This window comes from Aphelocoma coerulescens, chromosome 17 (assembly GCF_041296385.1).
Source record: "Aphelocoma coerulescens isolate FSJ_1873_10779 chromosome 17, UR_Acoe_1.0, whole genome shotgun sequence".
Lineage (NCBI taxonomy): Eukaryota > Metazoa > Chordata > Aves > Passeriformes > Corvidae > Aphelocoma > Aphelocoma coerulescens.
The window spans coordinates 6,215,532-6,231,818 of NC_091030.1; the positions used below are offsets into that span (position 1 = coordinate 6,215,532).

At 53.4% G+C, this 16,287-nt stretch overlaps 2 protein-coding genes across 2 annotated transcripts; both read left to right on the forward strand.

Moving 5' to 3' along the window:
• Positions 1-537: 537 nt before the first annotated feature.
• On the forward strand, positions 538-7,937 carry PRDM12 (PR/SET domain 12). Its single transcript, XM_069031918.1, has 5 exons — positions 538-782; positions 1,574-1,764; positions 2,726-2,881; positions 6,535-6,646; positions 7,555-7,937. The coding sequence occupies exons 1-5, from the start codon at positions 569-571 to the stop codon at positions 7,935-7,937; spliced, it is 1,056 nt and encodes a 351-aa protein (XP_068888019.1). The 5' UTR covers positions 538-568.
• A 2,158-nt stretch (positions 7,938-10,095) lies between these two features.
• EXOSC2 (exosome component 2) lies at positions 10,096-14,275 on the forward strand. The gene is made up of 9 exons (XM_069031991.1): positions 10,096-10,262; positions 10,344-10,445; positions 10,530-10,575; positions 10,839-10,928; positions 11,040-11,105; positions 11,252-11,320; positions 12,170-12,346; positions 12,522-12,650; positions 13,492-14,275. The coding sequence occupies exons 1-9, from the start codon at positions 10,138-10,140 to the stop codon at positions 13,570-13,572; spliced, it is 885 nt and encodes a 294-aa protein (XP_068888092.1). The 5' UTR covers positions 10,096-10,137; the 3' UTR covers positions 13,573-14,275.
• The last annotated feature ends 2,012 nt before the right edge of the window (positions 14,276-16,287 follow it).

A 16,287-nucleotide genomic window follows, 5' to 3' on the forward strand; every position in this document is an offset into this window, starting at 1 on the left:
GGGCTCGGGGCCGCCGATTTCGTTGTGGTGCTCAACGGCCCTAAAGCGCAGCTTTTCAGCCCCAAAAACGAGCGCGGGGGCCAGGTGGGGAGCGGGACCATGCCCGAGGGTGCGCCTCGTCCGTGGGACACCGGCGGGGACATTTCTGCCCGTCCCGTTGCTGTTCGGCCGTGCCCGGGGGCAGGTGCCTGGGTTTGGGTTTAGCCGGGCCGGGAGGTGCGGGGGGCCGAGCCGGTGCGTGTATATTTGTATATGTGTGTGTGTATGTGTGTATACGTGTGTGTGTGTGTGTGTGTGCGCGCCCGCCGTGTCCCTCCCTCCCTCCAGCCACCCCACCCCCGGGAGGGGAGGGAAGGAGGAGATGGTGGGGGGGGCTCCGACGGCTCGCCTCGCTCCGGCAGCCCCAGTCTCTCCGCCAACGTCAGGGAGGTCATTAATAACCAATTAGGAGGGTCAATGAAGCTCATATATAGCCGGGCGGGAGCCGCCGAGCCGAACGGAGCCCAGCCCGCCGCCCACCGCCCGCCGCGCCCGGCCCCGTCGCGCTCGGCCCCGCCGCCTCGCCCCCATGATGGGCTCGGTGCTGCCCGCCGAGGCCCTGGTCCTCAAGCCCGGGCTGAAGCCTCAGGGGCTCTCGCTGGCCGAGGTGATCACCTCCGACATCCTGCACAGCTTCCTCTACGGCCGCTGGAGAAACGTCCTGGGCGAGCAGCTCTTCGAGGAGAAGAGCAGCCCCAAGACCGCCTTCACGGCCGAAGTCCTGGCTCAGTCCTTCTCCGGAGGTGAGTGACCCCCCCGGACCCTCCCCGATCCCCCCGGTTTTCCCCATCGGCCCCGGGCCGGCTCCCGGTGCCCGGCGGCGGGATGCGGTCCCGGCGCCCCGCTCTCCCCAGGCGTGGGACTGGGGAAAAAGGGCTTTAAATTCATTTGGTTAACTTGGGCTTGACCTGAGAAAGTTCCCACTTAAACCGCGGGCTGGGGGGGCCGGGGCCGTCCCGCATTCAGCCGCTCGGGACAATATCTTTTCTCTCGCCCCGGCATCGCCGGGGCGTCCCGGCTCCCTTTTCCCCCTCTCGGATTTCTGTTCCTCTCTTAATTTACCATGAAGGCTAATTCCATTTCCATTCACGATATGTCAACCATCTCATCTCCCCATTTTGTAAGAGGAATTCCTGGGCCCTTTTAAACAAGCCCTCGCGCCATTCAGGCACAATGTACCGCTACAGCATTCCTAAAGGACTAATGAATTTAGAATTAGCAATTTCTTTCTAGTTGAGTTTAATGAATGCAGATCACTTTAACAGCATGACAAATTGCTGGATGGGCCGAAATAGACACCATTTAACCTCCTTTCCCAGCCCCGCTCCCTCGCCCAGCCCGGGATGCTTTTCCCAGGTACCTCCTCAATGCCCCGGGGGAACCTTGTACCGCTTTGTGGGAGCCCGGTTGGGCGTTTAAAAGGCTCAGCCCCGGGGTCTGGGCTGGGGCGGGGGTTGGGAGGGGTCCCCGCCGACCCCGGTCTCCCCCCTCTCCCCCACCTCCGTCCCTTTCTGAGCCGTCTCCCCCCTCGCAGAGGTGCAGAAGCTCTCCAGCCTGGTGCTGCCGTCGGAAGTGATAATCGCCCAGAGCTCCATCCCCGGGGAAGGGCTCGGCATCTTCTCCAAGACCTGGATCAAGGCTGGCACAGAGATGGGGCCGTTCACGGGCAGGGTCATCTCCCCCGAGCATGTGGACCTGTGCAAGAACAACAACCTCATGTGGGAGGTAACGAGCCCCCTGAACCCCGAGACTGGAGTGGTCTGGCAAAAAGCAGGGACGGGTGCTGGGGATCTGTGCCGTGCTTGTGCACTTTCAGGCACCGTCCTTGTGCCTCAGTTTCCCCATTCATGCAAATATCTGGGCAGGTGGGTTTAGGAACCCCTTGCAGGAGAAGGATGAGGTTTCCTCAGACCTCCGGTGCAGCCAGCCCATAGAGGAGCCCCGAAATGCTGTTGTTCATGTCCCATACAGCCGGATCACACCCTGCCCTGCCCATCCCTGTCCGACTGGTTGCTGCCCACACTGGCCACAGTGGGCAAAAACATCTCTACCCTGTCCCCTGCTTCCTGCTTTGCCCCAGCCCTGGTGAGGTTAACCACGAACAAAACTGTGGGGTTTGGGGCGATCTGAGATGCCAGGACATTGTGCACAGCCAATTTTTTGTTTCCTATTTTTTCCTTTGTTTGACTCAGACTTGCACTTCTTAATTATTTTTAATTACTATTATAATTTCATGCCTAATAGAAACTTGTCTCATCTTTCCTACCACCCTGCAAAGCATCTTTCCAGGCCTGGCAGGCCCCTTCTCCCTCCACCCAAGGCATTGTCCCGCTCCCAAGGCAGGTGCAGGATGATGAACAGCCCCTTCCTCTGGGGCTGAGCTGCCGGTGGGGCTCTGATGAGAAGGGAGATTGAGGAAGGAAGCTGGGCTATCCAGGGAGATAGGGGCTGACAGGACCAGCCATGCCAGTGAGAGCAGGGTGCATTTCTCAGCCCCGCTGCAGAATCACAGTCCAGCACCACAAGCAGGAAGGGTTCGGCATCTCCCAGCTGCTGTCAGGGTCTCAGCCCTGAGGCTGTGCTGGCTTTGAGCTTGTCCCTGTCCAGGCTTTATCCCAAAGGCAGGAGGTGGAGGGGCTCAGCCCACTGTGGCAGCATCGCTACCAAGTGCTCTCTCCCCTCGCAGGTGTTCAACGAGGATGGCACGGTGCGGTACTTCATTGATGCCAGCCAGGAGGATCACCGCAGCTGGATGACCTACATCAAATGTGCACGGAACGAGCAGGAGCAGAACCTTGAGGTGGTCCAGATCGGGAACAACATCTTCTACAAGGCCATTGAGGTAAGTGGGGCTGAAGGGCAACTCGGCATCTGCAATAGAGGAGCAGGGTGGTGGGATCCCTCACCCTACAGACTTTTTCTCCCTTGTTCTTTGGGCTGTTGGTGGAGTGTCTGTGGAAGGACATGGCAGTTTTTCCATCCTTGGCACTCAGATCCACCAGGAGAGGTTGAAACCACAGGGAAGGGCCATTGCACAGGCTTCAGAGAGCAGTAAAGATCCCTTCTCCTCTCTGTTCCCTTTCTGTGGGCTCATGGAGTGATGTGTGTTGAACAGAGGGAGAATAGATCTTTGTTTGGGGTGTAAAGCATGAAAAGAGCTGTGATTCTGGCCCAGATGGGGCTTTGGACAAGGACAGGGGTTAGATGCTCTATTGAAAAAGCAGGATCTTGTGCAGAACCTGCTTCTTTATAGGAGGGTAAAGTTTGGGGGGTTCTGTGAAACCCAGGTGCTGAGCGCAGGCTGAGCCTGACTCCACACTGCTTTGCCTGGGCATCACACTCCGGCTGTGCAGGGAGCAGGGAGCCATGGAGCCATGGAACGGGCAGGGAGTGGTGCTGGTGCAGTTGTGCCTTGTGCTTTACACTGCAGGGAAGGGACTCTTCCTGCCCCCCTCATCCCTGTGCTCCTGTATGAAGTGCTGGTTGGTGCTGGCGTGGCACTGGAGCAGGTACAGGGTCCCAGGGATGGCAAGTCTGCCATGCAGTGGGGTGATGGCTGAAGGACGCTCACAGCTCCCTACAGGAGACTCTGGGATGGAGGTGGGTGACTGGCTCCCTGGCATTATTGATGACACGTGCATACATATTGATGACAGTGCCAGAGCGGGGCGATGGTGGGGACCAGCCCTGCTTGTGTGCAGTGTCCCCACAACCCAATGCACAACAATGGAGAAAGGTGATGGCTTAGGGAGATGTCCCTGTGCAGCAGCTTTGGCTTTAAGAGTCACAAGAGGGGACATGTCCCAGTCCATCCCAGACCAGCACTATGGGATTGTCCCCCTCCAGTATTGGGTTCAGAGTCTCACCTGAGGAGCGTTTGCAGCTGGGAGAGGGTGTCAGCCGGGAACAACCATGAGTGCCTGCTGGTTCCGTGGGCACCGGCAGCTCTCCAGATCTATCCAGGTAGTGCTCCTGCACTGGCTTACAGAGAAGCACAAATTCAAATGCTCCATGGCACAGGACCACAACCCAATCCTGCACTGAGTGAGCAGGGCTGGGTTAGGGATTGCTGCAGTTGGTTGGGAAAGGTGAATGGGTGGGTAGGAAGAGGATCAGATATTCTCTCCTGCTGCAGGAGAGTCCCGTGTCACCCTTGGGCTCTGCCACCTTTCACAAGAGCTCCATGCACTTCCCTGCTGTTTTCATGCTGATCACCCCTTCAGCTGTTCCCAGTTTAAGACCTGATATTCCTGTGGGCAGCTGTGCATGTTGTGACAGCACCTGAAGTATTTTTTATTACTGTTCTTAACTTATGTAAGTAAATAAAATAGTTCCAGGTAGCCGTGGTGTGATTAGGAACACAGCTGTGGATTTTACACCTTGTGCAGGCACAGATGAGGGGGTGAGTGAGTGAATATTTGGGTATAGCCATGATCCATCTGTGGGCTTGTTCCTGAGGCTGAAGCAGTGAGCAGCGGAGCAGGATGAGTTTAATTCCCTTGGCGCAAGCAGTGAATTTGAGATGCTGAGAGTGCTGAACCCCAAGTGATGTGTGGGAGGAGGTGGGCACGAAGGATCCCTGCTGTCACACTGCTCCTCAAGCTCAGCAGGGCACGCACACACGGACCTGAACTTAGCGCTGCCCTGCTCAGCAGCACAGGTGTCCGTGTGCAGCCATTGTCACCCTCCATCCCCTGCCAGTCCTGGTGGCTTCCCCACCTCCTGTCCCCCTGTACAGCCTCCTGCCCATGCCCGCCGTGCCCTGAGCACAGTGGGCACAGTGAGCTCCCTGGTTCCTACTGCTCTGCACCCACGTCCGCTGCACCAGGGCTCCAGCAAAGCATCTTTTTGGATGCCTTTCTCGCCTACCTGCCAAAAAAATCAAATTTATTTGGTGCTTTTTTCCCCTATTTGCCTTTAATATTTTAATGCGTTTTGCCTGTTCCTGCCCTTATTTGCTGATTTGTTTTTCCCGTCCTCTTTCTCAGCAATACCAAGTTGCTGCTGCTGGGAAATAAACTGAGGGCAGAAAGTTTTGGCCTTTGATCTGAAGGCCACAAGATTTCTGGGGGGCAATTTGAATTTGCTTTGGGATGTGTGCACATGGGTGATCACCTGCTGCTGATGTGGCTGCAGCAGCTTCAGCAGAATAAATCACACACACATATGCACCCATGCAGATTGTTTTATCCTTTCAGCAATATTTTATTTGCTTGTATTAAAATGCTAATTTTCTGTTAAGAGCAAATAGCATCAAGAAACAGCATCATCAGTTTGGGATGCAAAAGGATATCAGCTTCCTCTGCCTCCCAAATTCCTCCTCTGCAGCCCCAGTGATGTCTTTATGCAGATGAACAAATATATGAAGTCAAATTCCTATTAATTTCAGATGCCTAAAATTTAATACATTTTCAGTGTTGAGGTGATTGAACTTAGGATCTGTGTGTTCATGTGGATGTTGTTTTACTTGGATCTAACATGCTCAGTGTACAGAAATGCAGGACGTTCCTATTTCTAAATTAGGTTCTTAACAGTAGGGACTGCTAGGGAAAATTTGTATTTTTTATAAAGTGATGTTGTTATTAGTGTTGTTTGAACTGGTCTGAGAGGATCCATCTTCCCAGCCACGGCTGCTGCAGGAGGGGAGCCTTGAGCGGCGTTTCCTGGTCGCTCGCCTCGGCCACGCGGGAACATGACAGGAACAGCAGGGACAGGAGAAGTGCCATCGCTTCAGGGAAATGGGAGCGTGGAGGATGCAAAACCCCTGCCCTGGTCCTGTAGCTGTCCTTGGGCTCTTTCAGGCACTGCAGCTTTGGTGTGGGATATAAGCAGCGTTTCACACCTGAGCCATGGTCTCTTACAGCAGCCCCGAGCTCTCCTCTGCTCTGCGGGCTGATGAGCCCTTTGCTGGTGGATCTGCATTTCCATCTTCTAAAATCAGCCCCAGCAGGGGTGGGTGGGAGCTGCTGCCTGTGCCCTGCAGCAGGAGGCTGCTGATGGCTCCATCCAAAGACAAAATGCTCTGCTGGAGCCCTGAGATGGGGCTCCATGTCCCAGGTCCCTGCTTTGGTCTCTGCCACTCATGCTGGTTGTGGCTCCACAAATGATTTATTTCTCCATGTCTCTGTGTTCTGCCCTGTCCTGGTCTCCCCAAGCTGCTGGGACCTCTGGGTCCTGCACTCCAGAGACTCCAGATCTGTCCCTGTGCTCTGGAGCTGTGTATTTGTCCATCACCCTGTTTGTGTCCCAGCTTGGGGGAGAGCCTGGAGTGGGTTTGTGCTGGTGCTGGGTGGTGCTGAACTGTGCCACCACCTCCAGTGCTGCATGCTGAGCTGTTCTGTGCCTGCATGGGGTGTTGAGGACTGCTGGCAGGTCCCAGATGGCAGAAGGGTCTCACAGAAATGGGACACAGCCAGGGTAGATCTGAATGGATCAGCACAGGAATGGATGTTCATCACCCCCCCCCAACTACCCTGTCTTCATCTCTCTTTCTAGATGATTCCTCCAGACCAAGAGCTACTGGTCTGGTACGGGAACTCCCACAACACCTTCCTGGGCATCCCAGGTGTGCCGGGGCTAGAAGAGGAGCAGAAGAAGAACAAACACGGTAGGTAACATCAGAAAGAGCCAAGGGTGCAACATCCCTGCCTGTTCACCCTGTGCCCAGCTCTGAGGCCGTAGGGCGGGCACAAGGCAGGGACATCCCAGGGGTATGTCAGACATCTCAGTTGTCCATGGACAAGCACAGGGCTATGACATGATCCATACAGCTTGAGCAGGCCCTCAGTAATTCAGGGTGATGCCTCCAGGCCAGTTTAGCCACAGCTGTTGTTGGTGGGGTGTCTGGCAGTTGCTGCCTGACCCAGCCAGGTAGGGTGTGAGTGGAAGGCAGCCCCAACACTCTGCGAAACACCAACTGGATGCAGCTTCTACATCCCCACTCTGCATTTAAGGGACCTTAACCACCAACACAGGAGGCTTTTCTCTCCTTGGGCCTTCGCTCTGCTTGTCTCAGTGGCTCCCTGAGGTGCTTCTCTGTGGCACAGCACAGCTCAGGCTGTGTTTGGAGCCACTTCTGTGCTCCCTGACCCTACTCCTGACGCTGAAAGAGCCACGTCTGAGCCCAGCAGAGTGTGGGGAGAAGCTGGGACCAGTGCAGGGGCTGGACAGCATGGTTGGGGGTTCCTGAGAGTGCCTACACCCACCCCCTTCCAGCTCTGCTGCAGTCCAGGCAGGAGAAAATTGGTTTTGTGTCCATCTATAAGGGATTCATTCAGCTCAGCTTGAATGTTCCCATTACCTAAATCTGAGTGAGCCCATTCCTAGCACTGTCTGCATCCCAAAATCCTAAGAGCCAGCCTGGATGCCAGTCTGCCCAAGATAGGTGACCTCAGCAGCAGGGAGCCAGCAAGAAGGCACTGGGGGCTTTCCAGGGCACCCAGCACGCCAGGGCCTTGGGGTGGGACGAGCTGCTGTGCTGGAGGGCAGTGCCTGACTGTCGCCTGTCGTCCCCAGAGGATTTCCATGCGGTGGAGACGGGGGCCAGCACGACGGGGCGCATGCGCTGCGTCATCTGCCACCGCGGCTTCAACTCCCGCAGCAACCTGCGCTCCCACATGCGCATCCACACCCTGGACAAGCCCTTCGTGTGCCGCTTCTGCAACCGCCGCTTCAGCCAGTCCTCCACCCTCCGCAACCACGTCCGCTTGCACACGGGCGAGCGGCCCTACAAGTGCCAGGTTTGCCAAAGTGCCTATTCCCAGCTCGCAGGGCTGCGGGCACACCAGAAAAGCGCCCGCCACCGGCCCCCCAACGCCTCCCTGCAGGCCCATTCGCCCGCCCTGCCCGTGCCCCATCCCGCCTCCCTGGCCCATCACATCCCCACCATGGTGCTGTGAAGCCCCGGTGCGGCAGCAGGATTTGGGACAGCAAAGACTGATGCTGAGACACGCGATGAACTGGCGGGGCGGCCCTTGGCTGAGCTGGGGGGCAGAGGCAGAGCTGCTTTGTGTCTTGGAGAGGTGTTGGGCTGTTTTTGGGCATCACTGACTGTGCGGGTACAGCAGGAGGGGAACCCCCAGCTCTGCAGCTGAGTTGTGCGGCATCATCCCCAGGGAGATGGGGCACAGGGTGGGCTGGTGGCCCCTGGGGTTGGCAGGGGAAAAGGGACTCAGCGGGATATGCTGTGTGGGTTTGCCAGTGCACTGGGGAAGGACTGGGGCAGCTGAAAAGCTGGGCCTAGGTGAGTCACATCTGGGTTTTACAGATAAATTGGTGGAAAGAAACATTGCTCTTATCCCTCCTCCTCTGCTCCAGCAGACATATGCCCCATGGAAAAGCTGGCACAGCCCTGATGTGGCCATCCCTGTCATGCCTGTTTGCCCCAGGAGTGGCTTTGGCCCTGGTGGCTCCTTTCAAGGGACACCTTTTCCTCCTTGGGAGCCCCGAGTTAGTGAACATTTGCATTTTCTCCCACCCGAGCCCTCTCTGCCTGCCCTGCTCCAGCCCAAGCCCTGCAGTGGGGTCTGTCACAGCTCCAAGCAATGCCGTGGGCAGAGGGGACAGGCCACGTGCCACGGGGACACAGTGCCAGCTGGGAATGCCCATCCACAGGCAGGTTTTGCGGGAATCCTGAGCTCTGCCAGGCTGTGCCTGTTCCAGCCTTGGCAGCACTTCTCCCCATCCCTTTCCCAGCTGTGAAGGAACATTTTGGTTAGAACTGCTACTGCCCTCTGGGGACAGAGAAAACCTGTCCCCGGGCCAGCTCTGTCCCCAAGGACAACTCTAAGCGCCCTCTGGAGTCCCCAGACTCCGGAGGAAGGCTGTGTATCATAAATCTTAAAAGAAGGTATTCTAATATTAATTATAAGTCTAAGATGTATAAAGTTCTCACAAACCGTGTTCCACTTCCAGAAGAAAATAAACAAAAACAAAAGAAAAGAAAAAAAACCCCAAAACCGTCACTTTAACTTTGTAAATATTTATGTAAACATTATTTACAAGACTTTGATATTATATATTATTTGATTGTATATGTACACAGTGTAAATACATTTGTACCTCTCTTGTATTCTAAATAAAAATTACTTGGAACATTTATCATTTAGAAAAGGGAAAGCTTTATATTATGTGCCAGGGGAAGGATGTGGGGATTGGGGTGAGTGAAGGTCTTAATTAACACAATAATCTGTGAGTGAGATGTGGTGTCATCTGCCAGACCAAGAAGTGCATCTGGGAGGGGGAAAAACCCCAGGTTTTGGCTAAAGAAGCCCCTTTTCAGGTCTGAAAGCTGGGGTAAGTGCTGGCTCACTCCCAAGCAGGTGGTATCTACGCATTCCACCCTGCCAGTCCCTACTCTTGTGAACTTGTACAGTCGCTCTTTGAAGCCACAGCTATTGCTATCCTTTGATACATTCCATGAATTAGTGCCCATATTTTGGCTGTGATGGGATATAGGTGCAAGCCCTGCGGGAAGGAAGCGACACATTTGCTGACGGTTATCGCTGACTGCTTTTCCCGTGGTGTTTCCTCCGCAGCTCTGGGAGCCGAACCGGTGCTTGAACTAAATGGGTAGAACTTTTCAACGGACTTATCAGCTCCTGCTGGCAAAGCTCCCCGAGGGGAAGGGGTCAATCCGGAGCCCCGCGGGGATGTTAAAGCCAAGCACCGGCCAGCTGGGGAGGGCATCAGATGACTGCCCTCAGGGGGATACCTTGTGTGAGGGGCACCCCTAACTGGGGGTGCTGCTCCCCGCCTTGACCCACAGCACTGCAGCCCGGCCCGGGCTGTGGGGCCCGGTGAGCCCCGGGGGAGGCCCGCAGGGTCCTCCCGCTTTGCCGGGCGGGTTCTGGGGGAGCGGGTCACCGCCAGGGGCTGCCCGAAGAGGGCCGCACCCTGCCCATACTAAAGATGGCCGAGGTGCCCCTTGGGCCCCAACGGGACGAAGCCCGCGAGTCCTCTCCCTGCCAGGAACAAGCATGGCTGCCCAGTCACCGCCCTCCCCGCTGCCCTCACTCAAGATGGCGGCGCCCGAGCCCTCAGGCGCGCTCTCGCCAGCAGCCATCATGGCTGGCGGAAGGCGCGTGCGGCGGGGCCAAGATGGCGGCAGTCACCATGAGGCTGCTGGCGCTCCGCGCGCCCGTGGATTCCAGCGCGCCCCGGGGCGGCGAGAAGCACCTGGTGGCACCGGGGGACACGATCACCACGGACACGGGATATATGAGGTGCGGGCAGCGGCGGAGGGGAGGCGTCGGCGGCGTGGCGCGGCTTCGGGCTGTCCTTTGGTAGCTGCTCTCTCTCCCCAGGGGCCACGGTACCTATGTGGAGGACGACAAGCTGATCGCCTCGGTGGCCGGCGTGGTGGAGAGAGTGAACAAGCTGGTGTGTGTCAGGGCGCTGAAGGCCAGGTGAGCGCGGCCGTGGCGGGTGCGGGCCGGCGGCGTGGCCTGGCTCGGCAGCGTGAGGTGTGTGACCGCCGCTCTCTCTGCCAGGTACAACGGCGAGATCGGCGACATCGTGGTCGGGAGGATTACGGAGGTAAAGCCCGGTGTTTGCCGCGGTGCCGAGGAGGAGGAGGAGAGTGGTCGTGGCTCAGTCCGACCCAAAGCGTTTCCCGGGCTCCTAAAACGCTGATACACATCAGTGTCCCTGCGCAGGGTACTGGGAGCGTGTGGATTTTAACCGCGATGAGGCTGGAAAAAGCCAGGAGAAATGTCCCCTTCTGCAGCTTGGTGAGCTGCAGCTCCCATTCAGTTTTTTGAGTGTGTACCAATAGGTTTTGGGGTTTTTTTTTCCCTTAGGTTCAGCAGAAGCGATGGAAAGTGGAAACTAATTCCAGGCTGGATTCAGTCCTGTTGCTGTCGTCTATAAATTTACCTGGTGGGGAGCTGGTGAGTGTAGCTGGTTGTGTTTTACTTGGCATCCTAAGGTCCCCCACAATGAGCTACTGACGGTTGTTTTCTCATTCTGGGCTCCATGTAACTTTTCTTGTGATGTTTCAGAGAAGGAAATCGGCAGAAGATGAGCTTGCAATGAGGGACTACCTGCAGGAGGGGGATCTCATCAGTGTATCCTTCTGCTGCTCCCATTGACAGAACAGCCAAGGGTATGGGAAGAACAGGCAGAGTTTGGCTGGCCTGGCTGGGGGTGAGAGCTGTGCCAGGGTGGCACTGGGCAGCCTTAGGGACCCTGTTTCCTTAAGTGGCACCAACAGGCAGAGGTCCAGTCTATATTTTCTGATGGGGCTGTATCGCTGCACACCCGGAGCCTGAAATACGGGAAGGTGAGTTGTTCCAAAGCCCTTGATCCTGGGATAATTCTGCACCAGCTGACTTGTATAAGGCCTTTTGGAGGCTTTTTTAAGAAAAGAGCTCTGGAGTAGAGCAGGATGTTGTTATAACCCATTCCTGTAGGATAGGAAGACTCTCAGCTCCTACATGGGAGCACCAAGCAGTTTCCCTGAAGCAGAGGAGGTGTCCTTGAGTTGCCCTTTGAGCCACTGCTCTCGCTGTCCACAGTTCCAGCCTGCTAGTCCTGTTTCCCCCACTAGCCACTTGGGAATTAAATCCTGGGGAGAAATCTCCTCACTCCTCTTCTGCTGGCTGTTGCCCCTGTGACTTGTTCCTCTCCCCAGGGCTCTATTTTAGGCTTTACACAGTTGGCATTTATCTCTGGTTTTGTGCATTGAAATAAGCCAAGGGGCCGTTGGAGCGTAGGCTGCAGTTTGGGATTACCAGACCAAGGGTATTAGCACTTAAAAGATGAAAGGGAAGTGTGCTTATTGCACAGAGGGTGAAGGACAGTGATTGGATTACGAGGGAAAGTGTTCTGCTAAATTGGGCCTCTGACTCCTCATTTTTCTGCAGGGATGGTTGATGTGTAGTTACGATCAAGATATTATGAACATTTGTGCTAAGCACTTAGAGTATTCTTTGTCTTCAAAGGGCTGCACAGGCATTAGCTAATCCTCCCAGCGCTCCCAGAGGCAGGCAGGTTTTATATTCACTGTTTCACAGGAAAAGGTGTTAAAAAAGAGTGGTTCCTAGGCCAGGAATGGAGTGTGTGTCAGTGACATGGTGTGATCTGTGGTGGCTCATGTCTCTCATGCTGAAGCTCGTGGTCTCCTCTCCAGCTTGCCCAGGGTGTGCTGGTTCAGGTCTCTCCCTCCCTTGTGAAACGCCAGAAGACTCATTTCCATGACCTGCCCTGTGGTGCATCCGTGATCCTTGGCAACAATGGCTTCATCTGGATCTACCCAACTCCAGAGCAGAAGGATGACGAGGCTGGAGGCTACACCACCAACTTGGAGGTGAGTGTTCAGGGAAGGTGAGCCTTCTCTTACCAGTGATGGTTTTTAGTCTGACATAGTCAGAGGCATATAAGTAAGCTGAGACTTTCAGGATCTTGTGTTAGGTTCACAGCAAGACTTTTTTACTTGCATTATTTCCCTGTACATTCATCCCTTTTCCTCTGTCCTTCCTCAGCCAGTTCCCTTGTCTGACCGGGAGGTGATCTCACGGCTCCGAAATTGCATCATGGCTCTGGTTACTCACAAGATGATGCTCTTTGACACCAGCATCCTGTATTGCTATGAAGCATCCCTTCCTCATCAGGTACAGGAACCAGTGGTGTTTATTCCACACTGAGGGGAGGGAACAGAACGGCTGCATCAGTTGCTGCTGAAGTCAGAGTTTCCTTTGAGTTTCCAAAGCATCCTGTAGTAAGTGATGGTATGAGCTCTCCCCTTCTGCATAACATAAATTGCCTTGCACAATTTCAGGGGTTGTTTGAAGAGTTCTGCTTCTGGCAGAGTCTAACTATTCCTATAGAGAGATCAGCCCCTTTTTTGATAGATGTTGTGTATCCCTTGCTGGGATTATGGACCCTTTAATTCCTGTGAAAACACTTTTAAATTTAGCATTGTGTCAGGGTACAGTGCATTTTATGAAGCAATGAAAAAGTAAATGTCATGTATTGTACAGAGAGCAGTGTCATGTCTGTATCCATATCCTGCCCTGCTGGAAGGCTGCCTCCATTTGACCTCTTGCTGTACAGCTTTTCACTGTGATTCCTGCCAACACAATCACAGGGAATTCTCTTCCCATAAATAAATGAGATCTGAATTGTCTTCTGCTTTCATTCCCAATGAGGCATTCTTTTGAAGTATAATTGTGTTTAAGTCATCTCTGCCCTTCCCAAATACAGTGTGTGTCCTCTAGGGAAGATTAAGGAGGGTTAGTAGCCGCTCCTTTGATTTTCTTTGGGCTTTGTAAGAATTCCCGACTGGCAGAGTTGATTTGCCTTGGACCCTCTGCCATAGGTCTTTTTTCACCACAACCCTCTAAACTCCCTTGCTGGTCACTGCCCTGTATCAGGGACCTTTGTCTCCCCACAAGAGTGTGCAAAAGTAGGAGTTGCTTCCTGGTGCTAATACTGCTCTTCTTTCCACTGCAGATCAAGGACATCCTCAAACCAGAGGTGACAGAGGAGATCGTTCTGGAAGCTCGACAGAGGTTGCTGGATTTGGAGGGATAGGGCACAAGGCCAGAAGCAATCATTTGAAATCCCAGCATGGCAGCTTTGATTCTCAGTATTATATGTTTTTTTCAGTGTTCTAGTCCCCAACATTCATTCCACACTTCAGAAACCACCAAAATTCCTCACTCCTAGGATATCTCCTGTGTCCTTTTAGTACACGGTAGTACTTAAGTACCATAGCCTTTTAGTGCAATGGCCTGAAAAATTGATATCTGGCCTTTATAAATATGCAGATGCAACTGGGACATGTCTCCTAGCACCTGTTGCTGTGTCTAGTGCTCCAGAACTTTGTGCAGAATGACAGAGAGGAAGGGATACATTTTGTGATGTTTCTCTCTCCCCAAAAGATGATTTGGATTTTAATTTACTTGTGATACAGATCTGCCAGTCTGTCCCCTGACTGAGAGCCCTTGTTTTTAAGAATGTAGATCCAGGCACAGGTGTTTAGAGAACAGGAGTATCCACACCCTTGCTGACCATAGTTTGGGTCTGGCTGTTCATGGCTTGAATGTCTCAGGGGTATGAGATGGGATGTGGCTGTCCATATGATCCAGGAGCTGTGCACAAGCAATGTCCTGGTTTGTGTGTATCCTGCTGGGGTTTTTTTTATGCCTGATGTGGTGAGCTTCTCTTCTGAGGAGGCACCAGTATTGTTTTGTATTAAGTGTTTTACATTCAGTAAATTTTTTCAAACAAATCAGTCCTTCAGCAGTGTGTGCATTGGCTTGTTTTTGGTCTAGCTTGAGAGCTATGGTTGGCTCAAGTTTCCTTGTGCCAGGACACTTGGAATGGTTACACAGTCTTATCTCCCCTTCAGCTGCTGCCCTTCATTCCAGCAGGACTTGACCTTCCTCTTCAGCCCTTACAGGGTTCCTCTGTAAGGATTGCCTGGTGGTGTTCACAGTGGCTTTCCAAGCATTGCTTCCTTGCAGGATCCCTGGGAGAGGTGAGTCAAGCAGAGGTGACTGGAGGATGACAGGGAGCCCAGTATGACACTGGTGAAGATCTTCAGGCCAGTGTTAGGGATGGACATGTTGAACCAGGTGTTGGCAGGCAGTCAGTCACGTTCTCTGGGCAGAATGGAGGATTTCCCTGAAGCATCCTCTCAGCTCCAGGTGCCATATTAGAGCTGTTGTATTCTCTATAGTATCTTATTTGTATTGCAGATACATCCTTGCACCACAGCACTGTAATTCTTAAAAAGGATGGTAAAACTTCTGCTCCAATTGTCCGTGAAAACAATTGCACGTTGCAAATTTGCACTCTTGCCTCAGGCACAAGGGAAAATCCTTTACTCGGTGTTTTCCTGGGAACTAGAAATTCCCTTCGTTGTTGTCCCTCCAGCTCGGGCTGCTTTCCCTGGGGTCCCGAGCAGGCACTAGATGGCACCTTTGGATCGCGTTTGTGGCACTTCCCTTCGCCAGCAGCTCCGCCTCGCTGCCCTGCCAAACAGCAGGGCCTGGACGGCTGCCACCAGCGCTGCTGCCCAAATCCTAAAGCATAATGGGGCTAAGGACAAGCAAGGACATGGCTAATCCGTTCTGCTGCTGCACAACTGCCCGTGCTGCCTCTGAAAATAGTACTGAACTTGTTGGGGGTATTGCTGGAATGCTCCACACAAGACCTGGGAATTGTTATTTTTGCATTCCCTAATAAGTGTTGCAACAATCACATCCTCAGGATGACTTGGGAAATTGGAAAACCAAAGCCTGATGGTGACTTTCAGGTTTCCATGAGGCTGCTGGTAGCCACATAACCTACACCAGCATGGACAAGACTGGTTCAAAAAGGCTAAAAAAGCTTTAACAGTCTGCTTTCTTTACTTAGAAAAGTACTTCCCCCCCTCCCCCTGCCCCTACCCATTTGCTGTAGTTTAGCAGCTGTTTACCTTATTACCACATGGTAAGATTCACAGGGGGAGATTCAGGGATTTCTACTGAAAAACAATTCAAGATTTGGACTGCTTCAGTTCTGAGCTTTCTGATTCCTCCTGCTTGCTGTAGCATTCCTGATGTTTTGGCATTAATGATGTGTTAAATGGGGGGAAATATGTGACTCATCCAGTTCCCTTATTCCTGAATACCTGGCATTTTTGTTTTTAAACCCAAGAAGAACACCAGCTGGTGAGGTTTGGTTATGGATCTTTCCTGATGGGCGGGAACCAAAGGTCTCAGCATTTTCCCCCGTGACCATGAGAGGTAATTATTGATCTTTCCACATTCAGCCAGTGCTGTGCCAAGACCTAAATTCTGTAACAAGGCTTCAGCAAGGTCATTGCTGGCAGTTCCTGCAACCCTATCCAGGACAGCTCTGCAAACCAGCAGGTAACAACAAACCAGCAACAGCAGCGTCCCCTTGAATTCTTGAAATAGTCTGTGGGATTTTGCTGGGCAACTTCTAAGCAGGAAGGATGAAAAGGAAGAAACTATGGCTTCTCTGATTTGAAAAAAAAAAGAAGTAGTTGAAAGCAGTGGGGGGGAAAACCTAGTAAATGTTCATTTTTATACGGGGAACTAAAAGGCCCATGCAGGCATTAAAACAGCTCAGACCAACTTGATTTCTTTATTAAACAGTCTGACACTGTTAGTAAAGCAGCTGTAGCACCTCCTGTGCTGCTTACTCCAGGGTTAATATATGGTGCAGATGTGCTCAGAAGTAGAGTTAGTAACCAGTTCCCTTGCTGGTGAGTGTTGCCTGTAGGAATGAGAACAC